Here is a 27,373-nt window from a genome sequence, read left to right as displayed (position 1 = left end):
TGAAATTTTCTACTTGGAAATATTTTTAATTAAAAATTCAAATTCTTGAACTAATGTAGGGATATTCAATTAATTTGCTCATTTTATGCAATTTGCTGAATTTATTGATATAAACTTAGTATTCTCTTATTTTTGTTTTAATGGCCAGGCTCTATATTGAGTGATGTATTATATTACATTATTCATACTCATGATTTTTGTCTTCTCTTCATTCTTTATCAGTATAAATAGGTGATAAATTTTACTGATTTTAGAGACCTAACTCTTAGATTCATTGGTTTTCTCTATTATTTTCCTTTTTTCTATTCAATAATTTTTGATCTTTTTTTTCTTTGTTCTATTTGATTTTTGTGATCTTATAACTTTAGAAGAGTATAGGCCAGGTATTTTGTAGAATGCCCCTTAGATTTTATTTCTATGATACTTCCTCACAATTTGATTCAGATTAGGCATTTTGGGCAGGAATATCACAGAAATGATACTACTTCTTAACATGTTCTATCAGGAGGTATTTCATGTTATTTTTCCCATTACTGATGACGATACTTTTGGAGAGTTGGTTAAAGCAGTGTCTGTCAGGTTTCTCTACTATAAAGTTACTATTTGTAATTAATAAGTATCATGAGGGGGAATTGGAGACTATAAAATTATTCTATTTCTCATAATTTTGCTCATTAATTTATTAATTTTAGAACCCATTGATGATTTTTGTTTAAAATAATTATTACTGTCATGGTTGTCTAATGCTGATTTTTTAATTACATCATCCCTTCAACTTGTATTAGTTGCAATTATGCTATAAAGAAGAAACTTTCCTTCTTATTTATTCATTTATAGCAAAATTATTTTATGTGTTATACTTTATTTTTTCTCTGTGTTATATTGTCATTTATTTTTTCTTTGTCAGTGGGAACTTGTTCTTGGTGTCTTTTGAATCCATTGATATGTCACTTTCATTTTTGTGTAATTAGTTTTTGAAACAATTTCTGATACCACAAGGTTTTCCAGGCTCATTCCACATATCACCAGTCCTAGATGTGAAATTGGTGCCCTATTTTTTACACCATTAGTACTTGCAGGGGACTCTCCTCCCTTCCTCACCAAAAAAACCCTTTCCTTTGAATCTCATATCATGAAAATATACTACCCATTATCTTTTTCTGCTGTCACCTTAGATATCCAGGCCACTACAAGCTTAATGGTTGCAATCTAGATTCATGAGTACATACATCAACTGGGCCCTTAGTGCTATCCACTAATATTACTAAATTTCTCTAGCCCTTTCTTTCTCTTCTCTTCAAACATCTAACACCTGCTCATGCATATCATTTTCATGATGACCTTGTTTTATACTTCACTGAGAAAATAGAAAACATTTGAAGAAAATTTCCAAAGGCTGCTATCATGGCACCCCCCATTTGCAATTGTGTTCTTATATGCTTCTTATTACCTATGGGTGATCTGTCTTACATGCTTCTATCTAAGACCAATCTTTCTACTACAAAGAACTAAAACTTACTGAAGACTTACTATGTGGTTGACACTACTCTAAGCACTTTATGTTTATTCATTCTCATAAAATTCTATGTATCCTGACTTTACAAAAGGAACATTACTTTCTAGAGAGACAACTAAGGTGCATAGACAAGAAAATTTCCTAGAGCCCTGGCTGGCATAGCTCAGTGGATTGAGCACGGGCTGCGAACCAAAGTGTCGCAGGTTCGGTTCCCAGTCAGGGCACATGCCTGGGTTGCAGGCCATGACCCCCAGCAACTGCACATTGATGTTTCTCTCTCTCTCTCTTTCTCCTTCCTTTCCCTCTCTAAAAATAAATAAATAAAATATTAAAAAAAAAAGAAAATTTCCTAGAGTCATACAGCTATTAAGCACTGGGACTCCAATTTGAGTCCAGGTAGTCTGTCTCCAGAATCTACGCTCTTAACCACCAGCTATACTGCTTCTCAGGAAGGAGCCAATTACCTTTCACCCCCTCAAAGACTTTAGAAAGTCTCCTCTTTCTCTCCTGCATCACATCCATCAGCAAACACCATGTTATAAATTTCCCCCGTATTTTAAAATAAAATCTCTCTTGAGCCCACATTGCCTGTCAGCAAACATTCTACTTCTCAGCCATGACTTTTCTGTAAAACATTTCAAAAAATTTGTCTATATTCACTAGTACTGTCTATCTCCACTTTCTGCCCTTTCAGTTTCTGTTTTAGTCTCTCAGTAATAGCTTTTTCCCACAATTACGTTTCTGAAAGAACTTTGCTCAAGGCCACCAATGACCTCCATATTGCAAATCCTAATGCTGAAACAATCTTCAGCTTCCTTTCTTTATTTGGGTTCCTTGACATGGTCTTCTCTTGATTACTCCCAAATATTATCTCAAGATTTGTTTTTTTGATTACTTATACATCTTCACTGTGATGTCTAAAAGGCATTTCAAACTTACCATGTCCAAAAACAAAGTTCTGATCTTTCTGTTAGAAAAGTCTCCCCAGCTCAGTAAATGGCAACCTCTTTATGTTTTTTAGGCTCAAAGTCTTGGTGTCATCCTTAACTCTTCTTTCTTTTTAACTGCACACCTAATTATTTAACAAATCCCAACTTCAAAATATAACTATCACACTGCACTTCCCATCACTCACTTCTGGGTCTTTATCTGCTACCCTAGAAACTATCAGGGTACATGGCTTGGAGACTTTGAGGTTATCAGCAATCCTGGTCTTCTTCATTGTTCACAGGAAATCTCACTTACTGGTTCTGCTTTTACATCCCTCCCTAAAGCTCAGTCCATGATGAAAGAATACAAATTCAGAGGAGAAAAGCAAGGGACAGAATTGTCTTAAGCAGTTCTATTTTCAACCTGTCATGATATTCTTCTGTGGTGAGGAAGACCAAAATTTGGTAACTGTTTAAAATTAGGAGAGGAAAAACTAAACAAAAACATTTAACATTTTAGTAAATTACCCTACCAGAGAGAAAGAACAGTTCTTTTAAAGTATGTATGGGAGATTTGAGATGGAAGTTGTGGCAAAAGGAAAAGAGGACAATGCCACCACCACATCTCAACACTGAGGCACATGGAGTATGAAAATGAACCAGCCACCACTGAAGCAGGCTACAAAGGAAGGATTGACTTCAGGGAAGAACCTATTTTTAACTCAGGTAAAGCAGGTGGAGGAAACACTCAAAGTGGGTGGGAGTAAAATGAGGTATTTCCACTTTAGTCATTAATCAAAAATATAGAGCTAGGGTATAATAAGACAAAAACTATTAATGTCTAAGTGCCCCAAGAATTTTGATAGTGAGAGTTAGTGGGTTAAAGAATATAAAACACAAATTTCTCTGGTATGCAAGTATAATTTTTTACAACAAAGAAGCATCAGTCTCAAGAGTAAAGGCAATATGATCTTTGCAACCCGAAGTTCAATCAATCTTATAGGAGAACTTCCTTGGGAAAAATAAAATTATTCAGCTCCATGATAACAGGATACAAGTTAATTATAAATCCTACAAGAAAACCCCATTATCCTCAACATGCCACACTGCTTTTATTATTATTTTAAGAAAGCTGATTGTTAATTTTTTTACCTTTTGCCCTTATCTAATAATAAAACATAAATGATAATTCAATGTACTGCATTGTCAAAGTTCACTATTTCTCACTATCTAAAATTCTAGCTATTATAAACTTATATCCATTGATTCCAACTTTTATTTTAATCAAGGCTCAACAAAATATTTAGCATTTATATTTTTTACTTCTACACTAAACAAATGACATACTGTAGTCCTCTCTCCAAACCTTTTCTACTTCAGTCATGCAACACTCTTTGCAGTCCCCAAGCACACCATGTGAATGTCATGTATTTGTCCTTTGTTGGTTCATATTCTGTCCTGAATACTTCCCTGCCCACCATTCATTCACTTAGCACAGACAGCTCAAGCATCCTCTGTCTTCTGTACAGGTGACTACTATAACACTTAAAACTCTACATTCTTTCTCTCAATAAGTATATAATTTTGGTCTTTCTGTGGTAGACTATAAGGAACTTGAGGGCAAACATTGTATTGTCATCTTTGTAACCTCAGCACCTAGCACATAGTAACGAGCATGTAGTAAGATCTCAGGTATTTTTCTGAGTAACTGAATCAGTGTTATCCTTGCCATTTATCACTCCAGGAAACACTAGACTGACACACAGCAGGCAGAGCAGAATCTTCAGGAGAGATACAAGGATTTCCTATTAGAAACTACTAGGAAATTAGTTTTAATCTTATTAGTTGTGATGACTATGGTTCAGTAGGAAAAAAAATCCTTATTATTAGAAACACATATTAAAGTGCTTAGTGAAATGCAATGAAATGCATACAGAATTTATTTTAAAATACTACAACAAAGTAGATGATGTAATATGACAAATGACTATTGTTAAATTAATTATGTGTATACCCTAGTCTATTCCAACACTTAAAATGTAACTGGCAAGATGACAAAAATATATTAAGAATCTAGAAATTAATGTGATTACTTTTAGGTAAGTCAGTAAGAAGTAATATAATACTTCTATACTAATATGAGAAGATATGACATGCTTAAGAAAGTATAATATAGTATAATTTAAAAGTAACCCAAAATGTTTTACACTGGGATAACCAAGAGATATCATTCTAAACTACTTATGGGAGATAGATAGGTATTCTCTTATTTGGAAATAAATTGTGCATATTTAAGAAAGTAAATTTCAAATACTACATGAGCCAAAACTGTGATCAATTATTTATTACATTTAAAGAAAATAGATTTTTCTTTACATATCTTCTTGAACATTTCTTGTTATACATGTAAAGCCAATGTGTTCCCTGGTATAAATTAATATAAATAATCTTAATATTACAAAAAATAAGGTTTACAATTCAGGATCACTTCAGAAATATAGAATCTTATGCTATTCTTGTAATAACTCTGGATATTTTTAAAGAAGTAATAAAAAGACACCTTCCATTCTTTCACCTTTTCATAGGATTCTTTTACAAAAAGACAGATTGTCCTAAGAAGAAAATAAAAATTGTCAATGATCCTTCTTACAAGTAAGGGGCCAAATTCTTGTGAATTACCTGTACTTATGTTACAAAGAAAGAATTATTCCTTCATTCTATACTTCTCCTTTGCCAACAACTAACCCAAGAAACTTAACACTTTGAGTCATTAACATGTTCATTTAAAACATTTTTACAACCCATTTATATGTATTTTAATAGAATAAAGAAAGATAAAATACCTTAGAGTCAAGAAGGATTATTTTATAATTTGGTTAATCTGTCTTTGACAATTTTTCCCAGAAGAGACTGGGCAATATCTTCTTTTGTTTATTTTTCAATATCCAATTAATGTTTTTAGTTGTTTTATTTTTTTAAGATTTTATTTATTTATTTTTTAGAGAGGGAAGGGAGGGAGAGAGAGAAACATCAATGTGCGGTTGCTGGGGGTTATGGCCTGCAACCCAGGTATATACCCTGACTGGGAATCGAACCTGTGACACTTTGGTTTGCAACCCATACTCAATCCACTGAGCTATGCCAGCCAGGGCTTAGTTGTTTTATTTTTGTAAGTAAAAATAATATTACATAACCAGTGTAATATATCACTTATTTCCTTTTCTTTATGCTCATCTTCTGAGCATAAATAAAGCTTGACACTTTCCTACACTTTTAGGAAATTAGTCGCTCTCAGTCTTGTGAGTTGTTTTATTTTTAAGAGGTTTAGAAGTATTGAGAATGTGATTCCAGGACAGATTCATTTCTTCTTGCATCATTGACATTTCTATGCACCTTAAAGACAATGATAACATGCAAAATGAAGAGCACTACTGCATATATTGTGTCCATGGCTCCAGAAACTTATAGGAAACTACAAGTAGTCTGTGTACTTCTGTGCACTTTCTTCTTCTCTCTTCTTTGGCTAGATCAAATAGCCAGTGGCTGCTAGTGTCATTAGCAAAACTGTCAGTGTTACAAATGTATGTCCTGAAAGTTAAAGAAAATGTTAAAATCAAAATAATTTTATTTACTAGTGATAAACATGAAATTTTTAGTTAGTATGTGAAAAACCATGAAGGAGAATTAATTGGTTAATTTAGGATGTCAGACAAACGCAAAATTAGTAAGTTACAGAGTATGGACAACCTCAGTCAGTGTAGAGTTAGAGTTTAGTATGGCCAACTAAAATATGGTGAGCATATTGCTGAAGAGTCAAGAACTGATGACATGTCATGTTAATGAGAGATTCAATATGTTAGTCATTCATTCAAAAAACAAAAACAGTTCTGACAGTATAGTGGTTGAAGCCCCTGTTATCCTTGAATAGTTCCAGATGAATCCTGAGCCAACAGTATTGATAGACATTTGGAAATATACAGAAATGTGATTTTATAGAACTATATACCTTTCATCATTTACCACAAGGTCATACTTCTGAGGCATTACCAGTCTCATTTAAATTATGCAATGTGACATTTTGTGCTTTGTTGTTTTCCTGAGGGTAGTAAGTGCTGAAGAGTAGAGAAAGAAAGCACTAATTGAATTATATAATTTTAATTTGAATCAAAAAGCAATACCAGCAGGTGCTTACAATCACATCCTTTTTATAAACTAAAATGTTTCATACAAACCCAACACTTCTAAAGAAGTAGATAAATCCTTCAATAGGCAAACACAAAGCATCACCAAGTGAAGGTGCATAATCACTTTCAGATTCATTAACCCTTTCCCTTATCCTCATTAAGATCAAAACTTAGTTAAATCGATATGAAATCAGGAAAATAACAGGAATGTATAAAAAGTTAGCTCTTATTCTCATCAGCTTTTATTCGTTAAATAAAGCAAGTGGAGTGTTTTTAAAGAGCACACACAAAAAAGGCAAATTATTTCTGAGGTTTTTGCCTGAATTTCCTCTTATTCAGAAATAGAGGAATTAGGTCTACTATAAAACCCCCATAAAATTAATATTCCCTCCTATGTTTCAGCACTTTTCATATGATAAAAATATCACAATCAATTATTTCACCTAAGTATATAAAGAAACTGATGATAGCCAAGAGCTAGCACCCTGTAAACTCATTGCTTTCCACCCCTCTGACCTTCGGAGTCCCAAAGCACAGAAGGTAAATTGATAATGCACTAATCCAGAAGGAAAGCTGGGACAGATGCAAGGAAGAACATGAGGTGGGTAGTTTACTTTTTTCTAGAGTAGTTTTGCTGGGATATCTGTACCAACTCATTTTACATGACTTAGACTTCTGTTCATTTTTGCAGGGTTCTAAATTTTATTTTTAAAATTTTTTTGAAAAACCTGAAGAGAAAGTTATATTCTATTACATTTGCTACTATAACATCTAGATTACTTGATTAACAGTAAAAACTATTTTAAAAACTCCAGGACCAAATAAAGTCAAATATTTTTACTAAAATACTGAACCATTTAGTGATTTTAAAGAACATTCACATACTTTAGCTTATAATAGGCTTAAATAATATTGTTAATTTAAGGAGAAAGGAAAGAGTTATATAGAGCAGAAAGTACATAGCTCACAGCACCCAAAGAATTAAAATAGTCAATTTAGTAACAGCATTAAAATAATTTTTCATTTCTTTTTTGCTCAATTGTGCATTTAGTAATGCCATAATTATTTTAAAATTATAATTTAAACAAAGATTTAAATACAAACAAACTAACATTTTCTGCACTTTACTATTATGAGAAAAAGGCAATTTAAAACTTATAGGTACTCAAAACTTAGATAAATACATACACTATACATAATTTTTATTTATCTTTTTACCAGTAAGAAGAGCTTCATTTTGTTTTGTTTCCTTCTCTTTGTTATTGAATTTATTGGGGTGAAAATGTAGGCATTAGGGAAGTATAGCAATAACTCAAGAGTTTATATAAACTCCACAATTAGTTTTCTCAACAATAAAATCTACAAGAAAACAGAAGAGGGTCAGTTTAAATAATCCTCTGTTTCTCTACAGAATATAAGCCAACCATGACAATATACTTAATATGTAAACTTTAATGAAGATCACATGTTTTGAACAATACTGATATTCTTTTTTGTGTGTTACTCTTTTATCATCTGAGGACTTAACCACATGACAAACACTGTTTTAACCTCTTTACAGGTCAAAACTCATTTGATCCTTAGCACCATCCCAGAAGGCAGATTGTCTATGTCCACCGTTTTATGAATGAGAAACCTGAGGCCCACAAAGGTTAAGTTGCTCACAGTGACATGGCACACAAACAGCTGACACAGTTGGAACAAAAAACAGTCAGCTTACAAAGCCTGCCCTCTGAGCCACTGGGCTGTTTCTGGCTAGACTGGCAGATATCAAGAAACACAACTCAGAAAAAGGCCAAATTATTGGCAATTTAAGAGTAGGTTAGAGGCTGGCTTTTCCTAGATTTCTTTGTTTTTGTACAGCACACCTATGCTACCATAAATTATTCTAAGGAAAAGGTAAAGTGATTAATAGATTGCAAAGTGAGCCTTTGGTTTTCATATCATTTTCTGTTGAAATGCTGTTAATGTCCTTGAGTATATCAAGAAATTAAAAAAAAGATAGAGTCTATTCATCAAGCATAATAATTATAGACAAAAGAAATGAAGAGATATCATGTCAAAATATACAATTAAGCTAAGAAAATTATCTATTTGTGATAAAGCATCAAGTTTTATTGGAAAGAAGCTAAGAATAAATGTTTTAGGTCATCAGAATTTTTGCTCACCCTGATTTTCCACGGTCCCAGAAAATTATGCCTAGAATTACGATGCCAATTATTAAAGCACCAGCAACAAATCCTTGAGGGAGAATAATTTGGTAACATAGTTAATACAAATATGAGCAATTACCTATACAGTGTAATTTTGCAATGATAAACATACTGTTTATGAAGCAAACTAAAGAAAACATAGAAGCTTCAGCAGCACATATACTAAAATTAGAATGATACAGAGAAGATTAGCATGGCCCCTGTGCAAGGCTGACATGCAAATTTGTGAAGCGTTCCGTATTTTTAAAAATATAGAGAGAAGACAGAAGTTATATTTTGCATATGGCTTCCTTGTGTTAAAAGTTTGAGAGTAAAAATTCAACATTATTTATCCTTTATTCTGTTTTCTTTCAAAAAAATGAAATACAGTACTAAAAATAAAGTATTATAATGATCAAATAAAATTTGATTGACAGGTTTAAGAAGGTTATAAAGTGTTTTAACCCTACTATGCTTAATTCTAAATGCTTCAGTCCTTCATGTATGTATTTTATCCCCTCTCAATCCTCCAATGTCCTTGAAGTCTACTCTTCTGATCTGTACTACAAAGGAAATTAGAGATGATACCAGAAAAGCAAATGGAACCTAATGTGCATAGTAAGTGTATTTGGTTCCAAATAAGTGATAGATAGCTATCACACAATTACATTACTATATAGGCACATGACTCAAAAAACAGCTATTTACATCACAATTAAGTTTGTATAGTACTTCATCCAATCAATTTCTTTAACCTGTACTCTAGGATCATATTATTGGCTTGGAACAACAATATTCATACAATAAATCATGGTTCTTCAATTTTTTTTAGTTTTTTTTAATTCATCATGTCCCATTCATCCCATTTTCAACTTGAATGGTAAATGAAGACAGTTGTGCAACTAGGGATTGAAAGAAGAAGAGACATCAAGACTGGCAGAAGGGGAAGAGACTCAGAATCCCACACCTACGTGTGATGGCTAAAAATTGGGAGGGATATCTGGGCTGCTGAGGGCCCTCACTGAGGAGCCAGGGACCCTCACTGAGGAGCCAGGACCCTCATTAGGTCCTCTAGCCCAGGGTTCCAGTGCTAGGAAAAGAAGTCCTCATTACACTTCTGGTTGTAAAAACCAAATACAAAAACAAACATACAAAGACAAGCTATCTATCATATGTAGAGTTCAAAACACTGGTTATAAAGATCCCCAATGAACTTAGGAGAAGAGTAGATACACTTAGTAAGAACTTCAACAAAGGGAAAGGAAACTAGGAAACATAAAAACAAAGAAAGAAAACAGAAAAAAAAAACACCCAGAAACATTGAGGAATACATTACAGGGAATAAACTGTAGAGTAGGTGAAGCAGAGCATCAAATAAGATTTAGAACATAAGGAAGCAGAAAATACCCAGTAAGAATAACAAGAAGAAAAAAGAATCCAAAACATAAGGATAGCATAAGGAGCCTCTGAGACAACTTCAAGCATACCAAAATTCATATCTGGAAGGAGAAAAGAGAGCAATAATTGAAAACCTATTTGAAAAAATAACAACAGAAAACCTCCCTAACCTGGTGAAGGAAATAGACATATAAATCCAGGAAAAACAAAGTCTCAAACAAGATAAACCCAAAGAAGGCCACACCAAGATGCATTATAATTAAAATGCCAAGGGGTAAAGATAAAGAGAACAGCTTAAAAGCAGCAAGAGAGAAGCTGAGTAAACCATTGGTATTTTAATTATAATGCATCTGGGTGTGGCTCTCCACACAATGGAATACTATGCAGCAGAAAGAAAGAACAAAAGAAGGAATTCCTACCCTTTGTGAGAGCATGGACAGAACTGGAGACTCTTATGCTAAATGAAATAAGCCAGTCAGTGAAAGACAAATACCATATGATCTCATATAGAAGTGGAGCCTAGACAACAAAACAAGCAAGCAAAATACAACCAGAGACATTGAAATAAAGAACAAACTGACAGTAACTAGAGGGGAGAGGGATAATGAGGAAGAACCATCAAGGAACATGTATAAAGGACACATGAACAAAGTCAAAGGGGGTAGGTTCAAGGGTGGGAGGCAGGGATGGGTGGGGCAGGAGGCCGCTGTGGGGTGAAAATGGGGACAGTTGTACATGAACAACAATAAAAAATGTGAAAAGAATATAAAATAAAATGACAAGGTTAACACAAAGAGAAAATCTTAAAAACAGCAAGAGAAAAACAGTTATCTATAAGGGAGATCCTATAAGACTGTGAGCTGATTTGTCAACAGAAACTTTGCAGGCCAGAGGGGATTCACAAGTAATATTCAAAATGATGAAAACCAAGACCTACAACTGAGATTACTCTACCTAGGAAAATAATCATTTAGAACTAAAGAACAGATAAAGAGCTTTCCAGACAAGAAAAGCTAAAGAAGTTCATCACCATTACACCAGTATTAAAAGAAATGTTAAAGGGTCCTCTTTAAGAAGAAAAAAAGATTAAAAATGTTATAATAAAATGGCAATAAATGTGTGTCTATCAATAATTCCTCTAAATTCAAATGGATTAAATGCTCCAATCAAAAGACAGATGGTGGCTGAATGGATAACAAAATAAGCCCATTACATATGCTGTCTACAAGAGACATGCCCAGATTGAAAGACACACACAGACTAAATGTAAAGGGATGGAAAAAGATATTTCATCAAAATGGAAACAAACAAACAAAATAAAAAGCTCAAGTAACAAGAGTTATACCAGAGAAAACAGGCTTTAAAACAAAGGCTATATAACAAGTGTAGGGGACCAATTTGTTTTAGTCTGGCAAATGTGACTCAGCTCTGTACGGAAAACCTACAGAAGTGAAGTGGTGGGCAGGAGCCAGACCTTCAAACTGAGTTTTCCTGTGGGAATCAGGCTTAGAAAATGCATACAGACTGTTATGGCTTGCTCTTGCTAAACCTCCATCACCCTGGTCTAAAACAACAAATGTGTGTTGTCTATCTCTAAGGTAATTTCCAAAGCCTGTGTGAATTCCCCCAGGGACAGAGCTAATCAACTCGCTGTCATTCCCCTCTGCACATTATTTTCATTTCCTTGACTGCACCTAAAATGTAGACAATAATATTCTATGTAATGGATAATAAATCTTTCTTTGACATAAGACCCGAGAAAAACAATAAAAGGCTGTCTAGGCAAGGGTCAAGGCACTCTCTTCTTGAGAGAGTGGCTGAGGCATTCATAGGCACCCGACTCTTGAGAAAGTAGCCATGCCATCCCTCTTTTCTCCACAGGATTGCTGTCTGCTTTGCATTTATTCTCATCTTCAGTTACAGTAGGCAGACCCTGCTGGCCAGAGTTCGCCACAAACAAGAGACAAAGAAGGACCCAGTAATTCCACTTCTGGATATTTATCCAAAACACTAAATCAAAAAGACTTATATATCCACATTTATATTACAGCATTATTTAATAGCCATGATATGAATGTAACCTAAGTGTCCATAAATTGATGAATGAATAAAGAAAAAGTTGTACATATATACAATGAAAAGAATGAAATCTTGCCATCTACAACAATATGCATGGACCTAGAGAGTATTGTGCTGAGTGAAATAAGTAAGACAAAGGAAGATAAATTCCATATGATTTATTTATATGTAGAATTAAAAAATAGATTAGCAAGCAGAACAGAAACAGACTCATAGATACAGAGAACATTTTGACAGTTGCCAAATGGAAGGGCGATTGGCAGAATGGATCAAAAAGGAGAAGAGATTAATAAGTACAAATTGGTAATTACAGACTAGCCATGGGAACATAAAGTACAACATAGAAAATATACTTGATAAATTGTAATAATTATGTATGATGTTGGGTGAGTACAAGATTTATCTAGGTGATCATTTACTTAGTTATATAAAGTCTAATCACTGGGTTGTATAGTGAAATTAACATAATATTGTATGTCAATTGTAATTGAAAAATAAAAAATATTTACTAAAATAAAAAATTACCATTTTAAAAAATGAAATCAAGATAATTTTCAGGTTTATGTTTTACAACTATAAGATCACAAAGAAAAATATTGCCATATGTCTGATTTGAGAGGGAAGGAGTTCTTTATTTTGGGCACAAGCTAAAATTAAGGCAAGTTAACTGGGAAATCGCATAGTATATACTTCGAGAACTTCAGAGAAAATAGGAGTTCCAGCCAAGGTGGAGGCATAGGTAGAAACCCTTAGCTTCCTTGAACAACCAAAAGAATGATAATGACCAATCTAAAAACAATAAACAACCAGAAGTGCCAGAAAATCAAACTGCATGGAATTCCAGCAACTAAAGAGTTAAAGAAACATTCACCCAGACCAGTAGGAAGGACAGAGATGGAGACCAGCAGAAAGCAAAGAGGACAACCAGCAAGGCAGTGGACCATGTGGGCAAGGCAAGGCTGGCTGGATAGGAAACTAAATACTCAAAGCTACTTGTAAACTACTGTGGGGGTTGCCACAGTGGGAGAAATTCCAAGCCTCACGCAAGAGTTCCTTGGAAAGTGGGGCTAGAGCAGAGCAAGCCGCATTATTCCCCCTCTGACCCCTCCCCTACAGATAGCACCAAAACTCAGCAAAGAGAGTTGCCCTGCCCCGATGAATACCTAAGGCCCCACTCCCTTGCAACATAACAGGTGAGCCAAGACAAAGAAATATGGCCTAAATTAAAGAGCAGATCAAAACTCCAGAAAAATAGCTAAGCAATGAGGAGACAGACAACCTATCCAACTCAGAGTTCAAAACACTGGTAATCAGGATGCTCACAGAACTGATTGAGCTCAGTCATAAAATGAAGGAAGAAATGAAGACTACTCAAAGTGAAATAAAGCAAAATATACAGGGAACCAACAGTGAAGGGAAGGAAACCAGGACTCAGATCAATGATTTGGAACAAAATGAAGAAATAAACATCCAACTGGAACAGAATGAAGAAACAGGTATTCAAAGAAATGAGGAAAGGCTTAGGAATCTCTGGGACAATTTTAAGCATTCTAACATCAGAAACATAGGGGTGCCAGAAGGAGAAAAATAACAGTAAGACATTGAAAACTTATTTGAACAAATAATAAAGGAGAACTTCCCTAATCTGGCAAAGGAAATAGGCTTCCAGAAGTCCAGGAAACTCCGAGAGTCCCAAAGAACTTGGACCCAAAGACACACACACTGAGGCACATGATAATTACATTACCTAGATTAAAGATAAGGAGAGAATCTGAAAAACAGCAAAAGGAAAGGAGAGAGTTACCTACAAAGGAGTGCCCATAAGACTATCAGTTGATTTCTCAAAAAAAACCTTACAGTCAAGAAGGGGCTGGAAAGAAGTATGCAATGTCATGAAAGGCAAAAATCTACATCCAAGATTACTCTATCCAGCAAAGCTATCATTTAGAATGGAAGAGCAGATAAAATGCTTCTCAGATAAAGTCAAGTTAAAGGAGTTCATCATCATCAAGCCCTTATTATATAAAATGTTAAAGGGACTTATCTAAGGAAAATAAAATTGTCAAAAATATGAACAATAAAATGATAACAAAATCACAACTACCAACAACTGAACCTAAAAAACAAAGACTAAAACTAAGCAAACAACTAAAACAGGAACAGAACCAGAGAAGTAAAGATCACATGGAGGGTTTTCAGCAGGGAGGTGGAGGGAAAGACTAGGGGGGGAAGGTACAGAGAATAAGAAGCAGAAATGGTAGGCATAACATAGGGAGAGGTTAAGAATGGTGTGGGTAACAGAGAAGTCAAAGAACTCATATGTACAACCCATGGACATGAACTAAGGAGGGGGAATGCTGGAGGGTTGGGGGGTACGGGGCAGAGGGGTAATAAAGGGGAGACAGAAGTTGGGAGAACTGTAATAGCATAATCAATAAAATATATGTAAAAAAAGAATTTCAGAGAAAGTAATAAGTACTTCAGGTCTTTATTGAACACCACTGAGCATATAAGAAAAATTTCATCTATAAACTTATCACTGTTTTCAACATTAAATCATGAGATTTTCATTTATAATACAATTATTTCTATTTAAAATATAGAATAAATCAAATTACTCCTCTTTGAATCTTTCCAAACAAATATTTTAGCTTAGGGAAGGTTTATTCAAAATATAAAAGTTATAAAAATATTTTTTTAAATAATAAAAAATACCTGTTTTCAGCTTTATGGTGCTTTGGTTAATTTATACATGTAAAACACAGGACACTCGAGATTATAAGAACATAATTTTAAAATATACATTTTTATGAGTGTATATTCAATTGGATGCTACTTACCAATATGCAAATTTAACCATATTGCTTCTTAACAAACATTTCTCTTAACATCTTTATAGAAGTTAATGTATAACATCAAATAATATATTTATGGACAAAAAATGGACTGAACCAAATGCAAAAAGAAATTGCTACACAGATATATGATTTTGACCTCATGCCTAAAGCAACAGAATATTTTTTTTTACTTTTTAATCATCTTTAAAATTTTTAATGATAAATCTTGATCTAATATTCTTTTTTTATTGTTGCTCAGTTACAGTTGTCCCTTATTTTCCCCATTGCTCACCCCTATCCTGTCCACCCCTACTCCCAGGGTCAATCCCCCCATTGTCTGTGCCCATGAATCTTCTATTCATGTTCTTTTTCTTGCCCCTTCCCCTTTTTCCCCCACTACCCCCTCTGTCTTCCCCTCTGGTCACTGTTAGTTTGTTCTTTATTTCTAAGTCTCTGGTTCTATTTTGCTCATTTGTTTGTTTTGTTGATTACATTCCATTTACAGGTGAGATCATATGGTATTTGTCTTTTACCACCTGCCTTATTTCACTTAGCATAATGCTCTCTAGGTCCATCCATGCTTTCATGAAAGGTATGAGTTCTTTTTCTCTTTCTGCTGCACAGTATTCCATTGTATAAATGTTTTTTTTTTAAATAACCTTGCTTTCAATTATTCACAAGGAATGGAAAAGAAAGAAAATGAATTAAAAGTAGTACTCTTTATTTCATTTGGGCATAAGATGGAAGTCTAGAAATGGTCAAGGAGCAGTTTTTATTTAATTATAAAATATTTGAGGACAGAAACTATATTAGTAATGATCTTTTTCTTGTGTTTCTTCAGCCTCTAGAGTAATTCATTGACAACATAGGCAGGCAATAATACTTGATTGATTGGCCCAATGATTTGAAATTGTCCTAAAACTGCCTTGGATCAAGAACATGGTTGGACTATTCTTACAGGTGTGAGGTGATATCTCATTGTGGTTTTAATTTATGTCTCTCTGACACTTACTGATGAACATCTTTTCATATGTCTATGGGTCATCTGTATGTCCTCCTTGGGGAAGCATCTATTCAGATCCTTTGCCCATTTTTTTCACTGGATTGTTTGTATTCCTGCTGTTGAGCAGTATGAGTTCTTTATGTATTTTGGAGATTAAACCCTTGTCTGATGTATCATTGGCAAATATGTTCTCTCATATAGTCAGTTCCTTTTTTATTTTGATGATGATTTCTTTAGCCATGCAGAGGCTATTTAGTTTGATGTAGTCTCATTTGTTTATTTTTCCTTATTCCCCTTGCCCTAGAAGATATATCAGCAGAAATATTGCTATGTGGGTTATCTAAAATTTTACTGCCTATGTGTTCCTCTAAGACTTTTATGTCATGACTTATATTTAAATCTTTTAACCATTTTGAGTTTATTCTGGTATAAGGCCATCATTAATAAACTAATAAACAATGAGTGCTGGTGAGGATCAGAGAAAAGGGAACCCTAGTGCACTGTTAGTGGAAATGAAGACTGGTACAAGTATTGTGGAAAACAGTATGGAATTTTCCTTAAAAAACTAAAAATGGAACTGCCCTTTGACCCAATGATTCCACTGCTGGGAATATACCCTAAGAAGTCTGAATTACCAATTCAAAAGAATTTATGTACCCCTATGTTCATAGTGGTGCTATTTATAATAGTTAAGTGCTGGAAACAACCTAAGTGACCATCAGTAAATGAGTGGATCAAAAAACTGTGGTACATTTACACAGTGGAATATTATGCAGCAGTAAGAAAGAAGGAACTCCTATCTTTTGCAACAGCATGGGTGGATCTGGAGAATATTATGCTCAGTGAAATAGGCCAGTTGGTGAAAGACAAATAAATACCATATGATCTTACCTGTAAGAGGAATCTAATGAACAAAATAAACTAACAAACAAAATAGGACCACAGGCATGGAAACATGGAACACACTGAAAGTCCCTGGGGGTATGGAGAGTGGGGAGGAGGATAATGGTGGAAAGAAGGGGAAAGGATCCAGGGGTGTCCAAACTTCTGGCATTTAGGTGTCACACTGGAAGAAGAAGAATTGTATTGGGGCATACATTAAATACACTGAGACACATAATCACAAAAATACTCATAATGTTTTAAGTAAATTTACAATTTGTGTTGGGCCACATTCATAGCCATGCTGGGCTGCATGTGGCCCATAGGCCACAGATTGGACACGTGATTGACAGAGAACATGTATGAATGACCCACAAACATGGACAACACTGTGGGAATTGACTGTGGGAACAGCAGGTAAGATGGGCAAAGGCAGGCAAAGGGGGACAAAATTGGGACAACTGTAATAGAATAACAACAAAAATGATTTTTTAAAAAAGAAGATCATTGTTGGTGATATTTAGGAACATACCTAGTACCTAATGGTGTCCACAAAACACATTCACTTGTTTTCTTTTTTGTCAACCTTAAATGCTGCATTTTAATAGCATTCCTAAGATAGTTAAAAAAGAATATTCTCCTCCAGGAACATGGATTGTACATACAACATAGATGGTAATATCTCTTAACTGGCCAAGAGTTACACTTACCAAATGCAATGGCGCTAGCCCCTAAAGAAGAAGAAGAAAAAGAAAAAAAGAATTACAAAAATTAAAAGCTTTTAAGTCATGGATTTGTAATCAATTTAACACATGTACAAACTGCACTTGAAAGTTCAAAAGTAACTCAGATTTTCATAACTAAAAAAAATTATAGGAGAGAGAAGATGGCAGTAAGGTAGGAGGGAGCAGATTCTACTTCCCCCTACACACAGGAGAAAAACCTAGTTGATCTGCTGAGGAACAGAGCAAACAGACAACAGTACCCTAGCATATATGAAAATAGGAGACCAAAAATTGTAGTGGACATTGAGAAACCAGATGGTAAGGAGAGTGCTTCAGGATGATAAGGTCCCAGGGACTGGCGCAGGGACCAGCGTGGCTGTGGCTGCAGCCCCAGGCCTGGGGACTGCTGGGTCTGCCACAGGGTCCTTGGGAGACAGCTGGGTGAACTGCTTCCTCCCCTGCCAAACAAGGTTTGATCAGCACCAGGAGTGACCTGGTTGCTTGAAGTCACAGAGAGGGGAATTAGGACTAAGTGGCAAAAGGGACTGCTTTAAGGAAAGAAAGAGAGAGAGAGAGAGAGAGAGAGGAACATATGTACATAAAAGGCAATGAATAAGTACCTATCAATAATAACCTTAAATGTAAATGGATTAAATGCTCCAATCAAAAGACATAGAATTGCTGAATGGATAAGAAAACATGACCCACACATATGTGGCCTACAAGAGACCCACCTCAGGATACAAGACCTATACAGGCTGAAACTGAAGGGCTGGAAACAAATTTTCCAAGCAAATGAAGAGGAAAAAAGGCCAGGGTAGCAATACTCATATCTGACAAAATAGACTTCCAAAAAAGGGCCATAAAGAGAGACCCAGAAAGTCATTTCATAATACTCAAGGGAAGAATCCACCAAGAAGACATAATTATTGTAAATATATATGCGCCCAACATAGGAGCACCCAAATACATAAAGAAAATATTAGAGAACTTCAAGAAAGATATTGACAGCAACTCAATTATTGTGGTGGATTTTAACACCCCATTATAAAAAATGTACAGATCTTCCAAACAAAATATCAACGAAGATATTGTGGCATTGAACAATACTCTAGATGAAATGGGCTTTACTGATATATACAGAGCCCTCCATCCCAAAGAAGCTAAATACACATTCTTTTCAAATGCACATGGAACATTTTCAAAGATAGACCACGTGATAGGACACAGAACAAGCCTCAAGAAATCCAAAAAAATTGAAGTCATACCAAGCATTTTCTCTGATCACAAGGGACTGAAACGAGAAACCAACCCCAAGCAAAACAAACAAACAAACAAACAAACAACAACAACAAAACTCAGACTCATGGAGATTGAATAGCATGCTATTAAACAATGAATGGGTCAAGAATGAAATTAGGAAAGATATCGAAAAGTTTCTGGAAACAAAAGAAAATGAACTCATAACAACGCAAAACTTATGGGACACAGCAAAGCAGTCCTGAGAAGGAAGTTTATAGTGATACAGGCCTACCTGAAAAAGACAGAAACATTTCAAACAAACAATCTAACCCTGTGCTCACAAGAACTCAAGGAACAACAAGGACACCCCAGAGCAAGTAGAAGAGAGGAAATAACCAAGATCAGAGCAGAATTAAATGACATAGAGACTAAAAGCACAGTTCTAAGGATCAATGAATCCAGGAGCTGGTTCTTTGAAAAGATAAAGAAAATTGACAAGCCTTTAAGCAGACTCATCAAGAAAAAAAGAGAGAGGACCCAAATAAACACAATCAGATATGAAAGAGGAGAGATTACAACTGATATCACAGAAATACAAAGGATTGTAAGAAATTACTATGAAGAACTGTACATCAAGAAATTTGAAACCCAGGTGAAAGGGACAGATTTCTAGAAAAATATAATCTTCCAAAACTCAATGAAGAAGAAGGAGAAAGCCTGAACAGACCAATAACAGCAAAGGAAATTGAAACAGTAATAAAAAAAAAACTCCCAACACACAAAAGCCCTGGACTGGTTTCACAGGAGAATTCTACAAAGAATTTAAGGAACTAACCCCTATCCTTCACAGACTATTCCAGAAAATCCAAAATGATGAAAGAGTCCCAAACTCTTTTTATGAAGCCAGCATCATCCTAATCCCAAAACCAGATAGAGACACAAAAAAGAAGGAAAACTTTACGCCAATATTGCTGATGAACAGAGGTGCTAAAATCCTCAACAAAATATTGGCAAACTGCATCCAGCAACACATTAAGAACATCATACACCATGACCAAGGGGGATTCATCCCAGGGATAGCAGGATGGTTCAATATTCACAAATCAGTAAATGTAATACATCACATAAGCAAAAGCAAAGACAAAAATCACATGATCATATCAATAGATGAGGTAAAAGCTTTTGATAAGGTACAGCACCCATTTATGATGAAAACATTTAGCAAAGTGGGAATACAAGGACCATTTCTCAACATAATAAAGGCCATATATGAGAGACCTACAGCCAACATCATGCTCAATGGACAAAAACTAAAAGCTTTCCCACTAAGATCAGGAACAAGACAAGAATGTCTGCTTTTACCACTTCTATTCAACATAGTATTGGAAGTCCTAGCCACAACACTCAGACAAGAAAAGGAAATAAAAGACATCAAAATCAGAAAGGAGAAAACAAAACTGTCATTGTTTGCAGATGAGATGATAGTGTACATTGAAAATCCTATAGACCTGGCCAAAAAGTTACTTGACCTAATAAGTAAATTTGGCAAAACAGCAGGATACAAAGTCAATATCCAGAAATCAAAGACTTTTTGTATAATGACAATGAACCCGCAGAAGCAAAAATCAAGAAAAAAATCCCATTTTGTATAGCAAAAAGAAAAATAAAATACGTAGGAATACACCTAACAAAGGAGGTAAAAGACCTGTATTCATAAAACTACACAACACTGAAGAAAGAAATCAAGGAAGACACCAACAAATGTAGACAAATACCATGTTCATAGATTGGAAGAATTAACATCATCAAAATGTCCATACTACCCAAAGCAATTTACACATTTAATGCAATACCTATTAAAATATCAATGGCATAATTCACAGACATAGAACAAACACTTCAAAAATTTATATGGAACCATAAACAACCCCAAATAGCTGCTGCAATTTGGAGAAAGAAGGGCAAAGTAGGAGAGATCACAATCCCTGATACTAAACTGTATTACAAGGCCAGTGTAACCAAAACAGCCTGGTACTGGGATAATAACAGGCATATGGACCAATGGAAGAGAACAGAGAGCCCAGAAATAAACCCAGATCTCTACAGTCAATTAATATTCAACAAAGGAGGCAGCAACATAAAATGGAGTAACAATATCCTCTTCAACAAATGGTGTTGGGAGAGCTGGACAGCTAGGTGCAAAAAAAAAATGAAAGTCGAGCACCACCTTACACCATACACAAAAATAAATTCAAGGTGGATAAAAGATTTAAATATAAGCTGTGACACCATTGAAGTCCTAGAGGAGAACATAAGCAGGGAAATCTCAAATATTTCACGCAGCAACATTTTCACTGATATGTCTCCTAGAGTAAGGGACATAAAGGAAAGAATAAACAAATGAGATCTCATCAAAACAAAAAGCTTCTACACAGCTAAAGAAAACAGTATTAAAATAAGAGAACCAAACGTATGGGAAAACATATTTGCCAGTGATACCTCAGACAAGGGTTTGATCTCCAAAATATACAAAGAACTTACATGACTCTACTCTAAGAAGAACTTTAACTGGGTCAGAAGACAAGCAACCCAATTAAAAATGGGCAAAAGACTTGAACAGACACTTCTCTAAGGCAGACACACAGAGGATCCAGAGACACATGAAAAGATGCTCAGTATCAGTAGCTATCAGAGAGATGCAAATTAAATCCACAATGAGATACCACTTCACACTGGTCAGAATGGCCATCATAAACAAAGCAACAAACAACAGGTGTTGGAGAGGTTGTGGAGAAAAAGGAACTGTTTGGTGGGATTGCAGACAGGTACAACCACTATGGAAAACAGTATGGAACTTCCTCAGAAAACTAAAAATGGATCTGCCTTTTGACCCAGCAATTCCACTGCTAGGATTATATCCTAAGAACCCTGAAACACCAATCCAAAAGAACCTATGCACCCCAATGTTCATAGCAGCACAATTTACAATAGCCAAGTGTTGGAAGCAACCTAGGTGCCCATCAGTAAATAAATGGATCAAATAACTGTCTCATTTACACAATGGAATTCTATGCAGGAGAAAGAAAGAAGGAGCTCCTACCCTTTGGGACAGCCGGGATGGAACTGGAAAGAATTATGCTAAGCAAAATAAGCCAGGCAATGAAAGACAAATACCATATGATCTCACCTTTAACAGGAACCTAAACAACAACACAGACAAACTAGCAAAATATAACCAAAGACACTGAAATAGAGAACAGGCTGACCAGAGGGTAGAGGGGAGGGAATTTCAGGGGAAAAGGGAAGGTTTTATAGGAATAAGTATAAAAGACAAATGGACAGAAACAAGGTGGAGTGGAAATTAGAGGGAGGCGGGGAGGGCTGGGTGTGTTGGCTAGGATGGGAGTAAAAGACAGAAAACTGTACTTGAACAATAATTAAATAAAAAATATATTTAAAAAATTATAAATAAGTTTATGAAAATTACATATTATGAGTAACCAAAGAACATACACACTAGTGCTTATATCTATTCAATGAGTTAACATTATAAACATAAAATATAATAGTTATTGAATACTAAAACAAACACTATGTAAATTTGTTTATATGACTTAATGGCAAGGAAGAAGTCTTTAAGCTTAAAAAGTAAGTAACTGCTGATCCAATTCTATGATCAAGAAACTATCAAAAATTGAAGTCTCTTTGAGCACTCTATCAAAACTTAAATTACCCATCACCTTATTATTTATATCCTTCAATGACTATGAGTGAGGCATTGCAAAAATAACCTGTCAGATAATAGATATCTGTAATAATAAATACACTGATGTCTTTAGGAATGAACAAATTTACTCAAAGTACCAATGAGAACAGGCAATATACATAGCAGAAAAATATACAATTTAAAGCCAGAAAATATATGTTTACACCCAATTTTTCTCTGTCAACTATGCATTATATATGGTTAATGTTACTCTCTAAGCCTCTAAAATAAATCTTCATCTATAAAATGAAACTTTGCAAGGTTGTTGCAAGGGCAACTGTGAACAACTGGAAAGCATATGGTACATGCCACTATAATACATGCTCAATAAGTGGTAGCTACTTTTTTTTAAATAAGATGAAGAAATGGCATGATGTTTTAAAAATAAATTAATGCATATAAGAAATTTGATCTCAAAATAAATATGAATTATAAAATGGCAATAGAAGCATGCCTATCAATAATCACTTTGAATATATATGGATTAAATGCACCAATGAGAAAGCACAGGGTAGCTAAATGCATAAGAAAACAAGACCTACATATATGCTGCCTGCAAGAGACTTGCTTCAGCTTGAGAGACACACAGAGGCTTGAGAGTAAATGGATGGAAAAAGGTACTGCATGCAAATAGAAACCAAAAGAAAAAAAATGGGGATAGTAATACTTATATCAGACAAATAGACTTTAAAACAAAAGGTATGATAAAAGACAAATAAGAACATTACATAATGATAAAGAGATCAATTCAACAAGATGATATAACCCTTGTAAACATTTATACACCCAACATAGGAGCACCACAATATATAAGGCAATTACTGATGTATATAAATGGAGAGACCAACAATAATACAGTCATAGTAGGGGATTTTAACACACCATTAACATCAATGGATGGATCCTTGAGACACAAAGTCAACAAGGAAACATTATACAGATGGATTTAATTAATATTGGTAGAGCATTTTACTCCAAGTAACAAAATATACATTCTTTTCAAATGCACATGGAACATTTACCAGGATAGACCATGTTAGGCCACAATACAAGTCTCAGTGAATTGAAAAAGACTGAAATCATATCAAGCATCTTCTCTGATTTATGAAATGAGAACTCAATTACATGAACTACACTGAAAAACACACAAACACACAGAGGCTAAATGATGTTACTAAACAATGAATGGGTTAACAGTGAGATCAAGGAAGAAATTGAAGCATAACCTAAGACAAATGAAAATGAGAACACAACAACCCAAAATCTATGGGACACAGTGGAAGCAGACTGAAGAAGGAAATTTATAGCATAATGGGCCTCAAGAAACAAGAAAAATCTCAAATAAAATATCTAACTTTATACTTAAAGAAAGTAGAAAAAGAACAACAAATAAATGAGCATAAAAAAGGAAATAATAAGGATCAGAGTGGAAGTAAGCAAAATATAGTTTAAATAAACAATACAAAAAATTGATGAAACTAAGACCAGGTTCTCTGAAAAAATAAATAAGATTGATCAACCTTTAACCATAGTCATCAAGAAAAAAAGAGGAATGACCTATATATAAATAAAATGAGAAATGAAAGAGGAGAAATGACAACTGACACCACAGAAATACAAAAAAACATATAAGAACATACTAGAAATAATTATATGCCAACATTGGGAAATCTGGAGGAAATGAATAAATTCCTACATGCACTCTTCCAAAACCAAATAAAAAATTAAAAAAACAACAACAACAAAATCTGAACAGACTGATTATGAGAAATGAAATAAAAGCAGTAATCAAGAAACCCCCAACAAACAAAAGTCCTGCATTGGATGGTTTCACAGGTGAATTTTACCAAGCATTCAAAGAAAAATTTACACCTATAGTTCTCAAACTATTACAAAACATTCAAGAAAAGAAGACTCCCAAGATCATTTCAGGAAGCCAGCATTATCCTTATTTTAAAACCAGATAAAAGATATTGCAAGGAAAGAAAATTATAAGCCAATATCCCTAAAGCACATAGATACAAAAATCCTCAACAAAATATTAGAAAACTGAAATCATCAATACATTAAAAAGATCACAGTCTGCCCTGGCTGTTGTGGCAAAGGGTCTCTGGTTCACTTCCCAGTCAGGGCACATGCTTGGGTTGCAGGCCAGGTCCCCAGTAGGAGGCACTTAAGAGGCAACCACAAGCGCAGGCTGCGAACCAAAGTGTCGCAGGTTCGATTCCTAGTCAGGGTTCATACCTGGGTTGCAGGCCATGACCCTCAGCAACTGCATATTGATGTTTCTCTCTCTCTCTTTCTCCCTCCCTTCCCTCTCTAAAAATAAATAAATAAATTTTTAAAAAAAAAGAGGCAACCACACATTGATATTTCTCTCCTTCTCTCTCTTCCTCCTCTACTTCTTTCTAAAAATAAATAAATAAAATGCTTTTTTAAAATCCAATCAATAAAAACAATTAAAAATAGAATTTACAGGAACAAATATAAAGGACACAGGGACAAAAACTAGGGGAGGTGGATATGGGAAGGAGGTGAGGAGGGATGGGTGGGTGTGCTGGAATAGGAGTAGAGGACAGAAAAATGTACTTGAACAATGATTAAAATGAAAGTTAAAAATAAATAAATAAGATCACAGTCCTGGCCAGGTGGTGTTGTTTGCAGTATTGTCCCTACACTACAAGGTTGTGGGTTTGATCCCCAGTCATCAGGGAACATACAAGAATCAATGAATGCATAGATGGGTGAAACAAACAATCAATGTCTCTGTCTCTCTCTTCTCCACCCTTCCCCTCTCCCTCCTTTTCTCTCTCTCTCTCTAAAAATCAATAAATAAAAATTTTAAAAATGATTATACACCATGATCAAGTGGGATTTATTTCTGGGATGCAAGGGTGGAACAATATCTGCAAATCAATTAATGTAATATACCACATTAATAAAATGAAATATAAAAGCCATATGATCATATCAATAGATGCACAAAAAGCATTTGAAAAAATTTAGCACCCATTCATGATAAAAACTCTCAGCAAAGTGGGAATAGAAGAAACATACCTCAATGTAAGAAAGGCTATATATGACAAACTTATATCTCACATACACAATGGGGAAAAACTAAAAGCATTTTCCTTAAAATCAAAAAAAAAGACAGGGGTGTCCACTTTCACCACTTTTAGTCAACATAGTACTGGAAGTCCTAGCAACAGCAACAATGAAGGAAGAATTAAAAGGCATCCAAATAGAAAAGGAAAAAGTAAAACTATCATTATTTGCAGAATGGCATGATAGTATATCCAGAGACTCTTAAAGACTCCACCAAAACATTACTAGCACTGATAAATGAATAAAGTAGTGGAATAAAAAATTAATATTCAAACTAAACTGCATTTTTACTATTTTATTTTTTATATTTTTTAAAGATTTTATTTAATTATTTCTAGAGGGGAAGGGACGGAGAAAGAGAGGGAGAGAAACATCAATGTGTAGTTGTGTCTCTTGCACCCCCTACTGGGGACCTGGCCTGAAACCCAGATATTTGCCAGGACAGGGAGGTGAATGAGTGATCCTTTTACTTACAGGCTGGCACTCAATCCACTGAACCACACCAGCCAGAGCTAAGTTGCATTTTTATACACCAATAATGAACTATGAGAAAGAGAAACTAGAAAAACAATACCATTTACAATTGCATCAAAATTAATAAATAAAATACCTAGGAATAAATTTAAGCAAAGAGGTAAAAGACCTATACTCAGAAAATTATGAGATTGAAGAAAGAAACTGAAGAAGATACAAATAATTGGAAGCACAGTCCCTGTTCATGGATAGGAAGAATTAATATCATAAATTGTTTATACCACCCAAAGCAATCTATAGATTCAGTTCAGTCCCTATCAATATATCACCTTTCTGCTTTCAAAGAAATAGAACTAAAATAAATAACATAAATATTTATATGGAATCACAATCTTGAGAAAGAAGAAAGATGTTGTATCGTGCTACCTGATATCAAACTATACTACTAGCCTATAGTAATCTAAACAACATGATACTAGAATAAAAGCAGACACATAGATTAATGTTAAAGAATAGAGGACACAAAAATAAACCCTATATGGTCAATTAATATATGAGAAAGGAAACAAAAACACACAATGGGGTAAAGGCAACCTATTCAATAAATTGTGTTGATAAAACTGGACAGATACCTGTAAAATAAATGAAACTAAACTGCTTTTTATACCATATACAGAATAAACTCAAAATGGATTAAAGACTTAGTGTAAAATTTGAAACCATAAAATTCCTAGGAGTAAACATAGGAAATAAACTCTGACACTTTTCTCAGCAATATTCTTTTCTGATATATATCCATGGGCAAGGGAAATAAAAAAAAAAAAAAAATAAACAAATGGGGCTACATCAAATTAAAAAGGTTTGCACAACAAATGAAACCATCAAAAAAACAAATGAGAGAAGATATTGGCAAGGATACATATGATAAGGGGTTAATATCTAAAATTAATACAGAACTCATGTAAGTCAACATCAAAAACACCAAACAATCCAATTTAAAAATAGGCACAGGACCTGAAAAGACACTTCTCCAAAGAGGGC

At 34.5% G+C, this 27,373-nt stretch overlaps 1 protein-coding gene and 1 non-coding gene across 7 annotated transcripts in view; one reads left to right on the top strand and one right to left on the bottom strand.

The window, feature by feature from the left end:
- Nucleotides 1–5,550: 5,550 nt before the first annotated feature.
- CD55 (CD55 molecule (Cromer blood group)) overlaps nt 5,551–27,373 on the bottom strand; it is a 39,492-nt gene continuing 17,669 nt past the window's right edge. For 3 of the 6 annotated variants that reach the window (XM_045837646.1, XM_045837650.1, XM_045837651.1), the window contains 3 exons: nt 17,731–17,751; nt 8,798–8,870; nt 5,551–6,033 (listed from right to left, as the gene is read on the bottom strand). In XM_045837646.1, the coding sequence (XP_045693602.1) occupies nt 5,874–6,033; nt 8,798–8,870; nt 17,731–17,751 (254 nt within the window). In that variant the 3' untranslated portion in view covers nt 5,551–5,873. Of the gene's footprint in view, nt 6,034–6,451; nt 6,558–8,797; nt 8,871–17,730; nt 17,752–27,373 lie in introns of all 6 variants that reach the window. The other 3 variants (XM_045837647.1, XM_045837648.1, XM_045837649.1) reach the window with 3 other exon arrangements.
- LOC123817878 lies at nt 8,985–9,087 on the top strand. Its single transcript, XR_006785552.1, has one exon. It is a non-coding gene; the product is annotated as a U6 spliceosomal RNA (small nuclear RNA).

The sequence above is a fragment of the Phyllostomus hastatus genome, unplaced genomic scaffold, assembly GCF_019186645.2.
Source record: "Phyllostomus hastatus isolate PE091 unplaced genomic scaffold, TTU_PhHast_1.1 phas_contig_2248, whole genome shotgun sequence".
Taxonomy (NCBI): Eukaryota; Metazoa; Chordata; class Mammalia; order Chiroptera; family Phyllostomidae; genus Phyllostomus; species Phyllostomus hastatus.
This window is presented reverse-complemented; position numbering and strand designations above follow the sequence as displayed.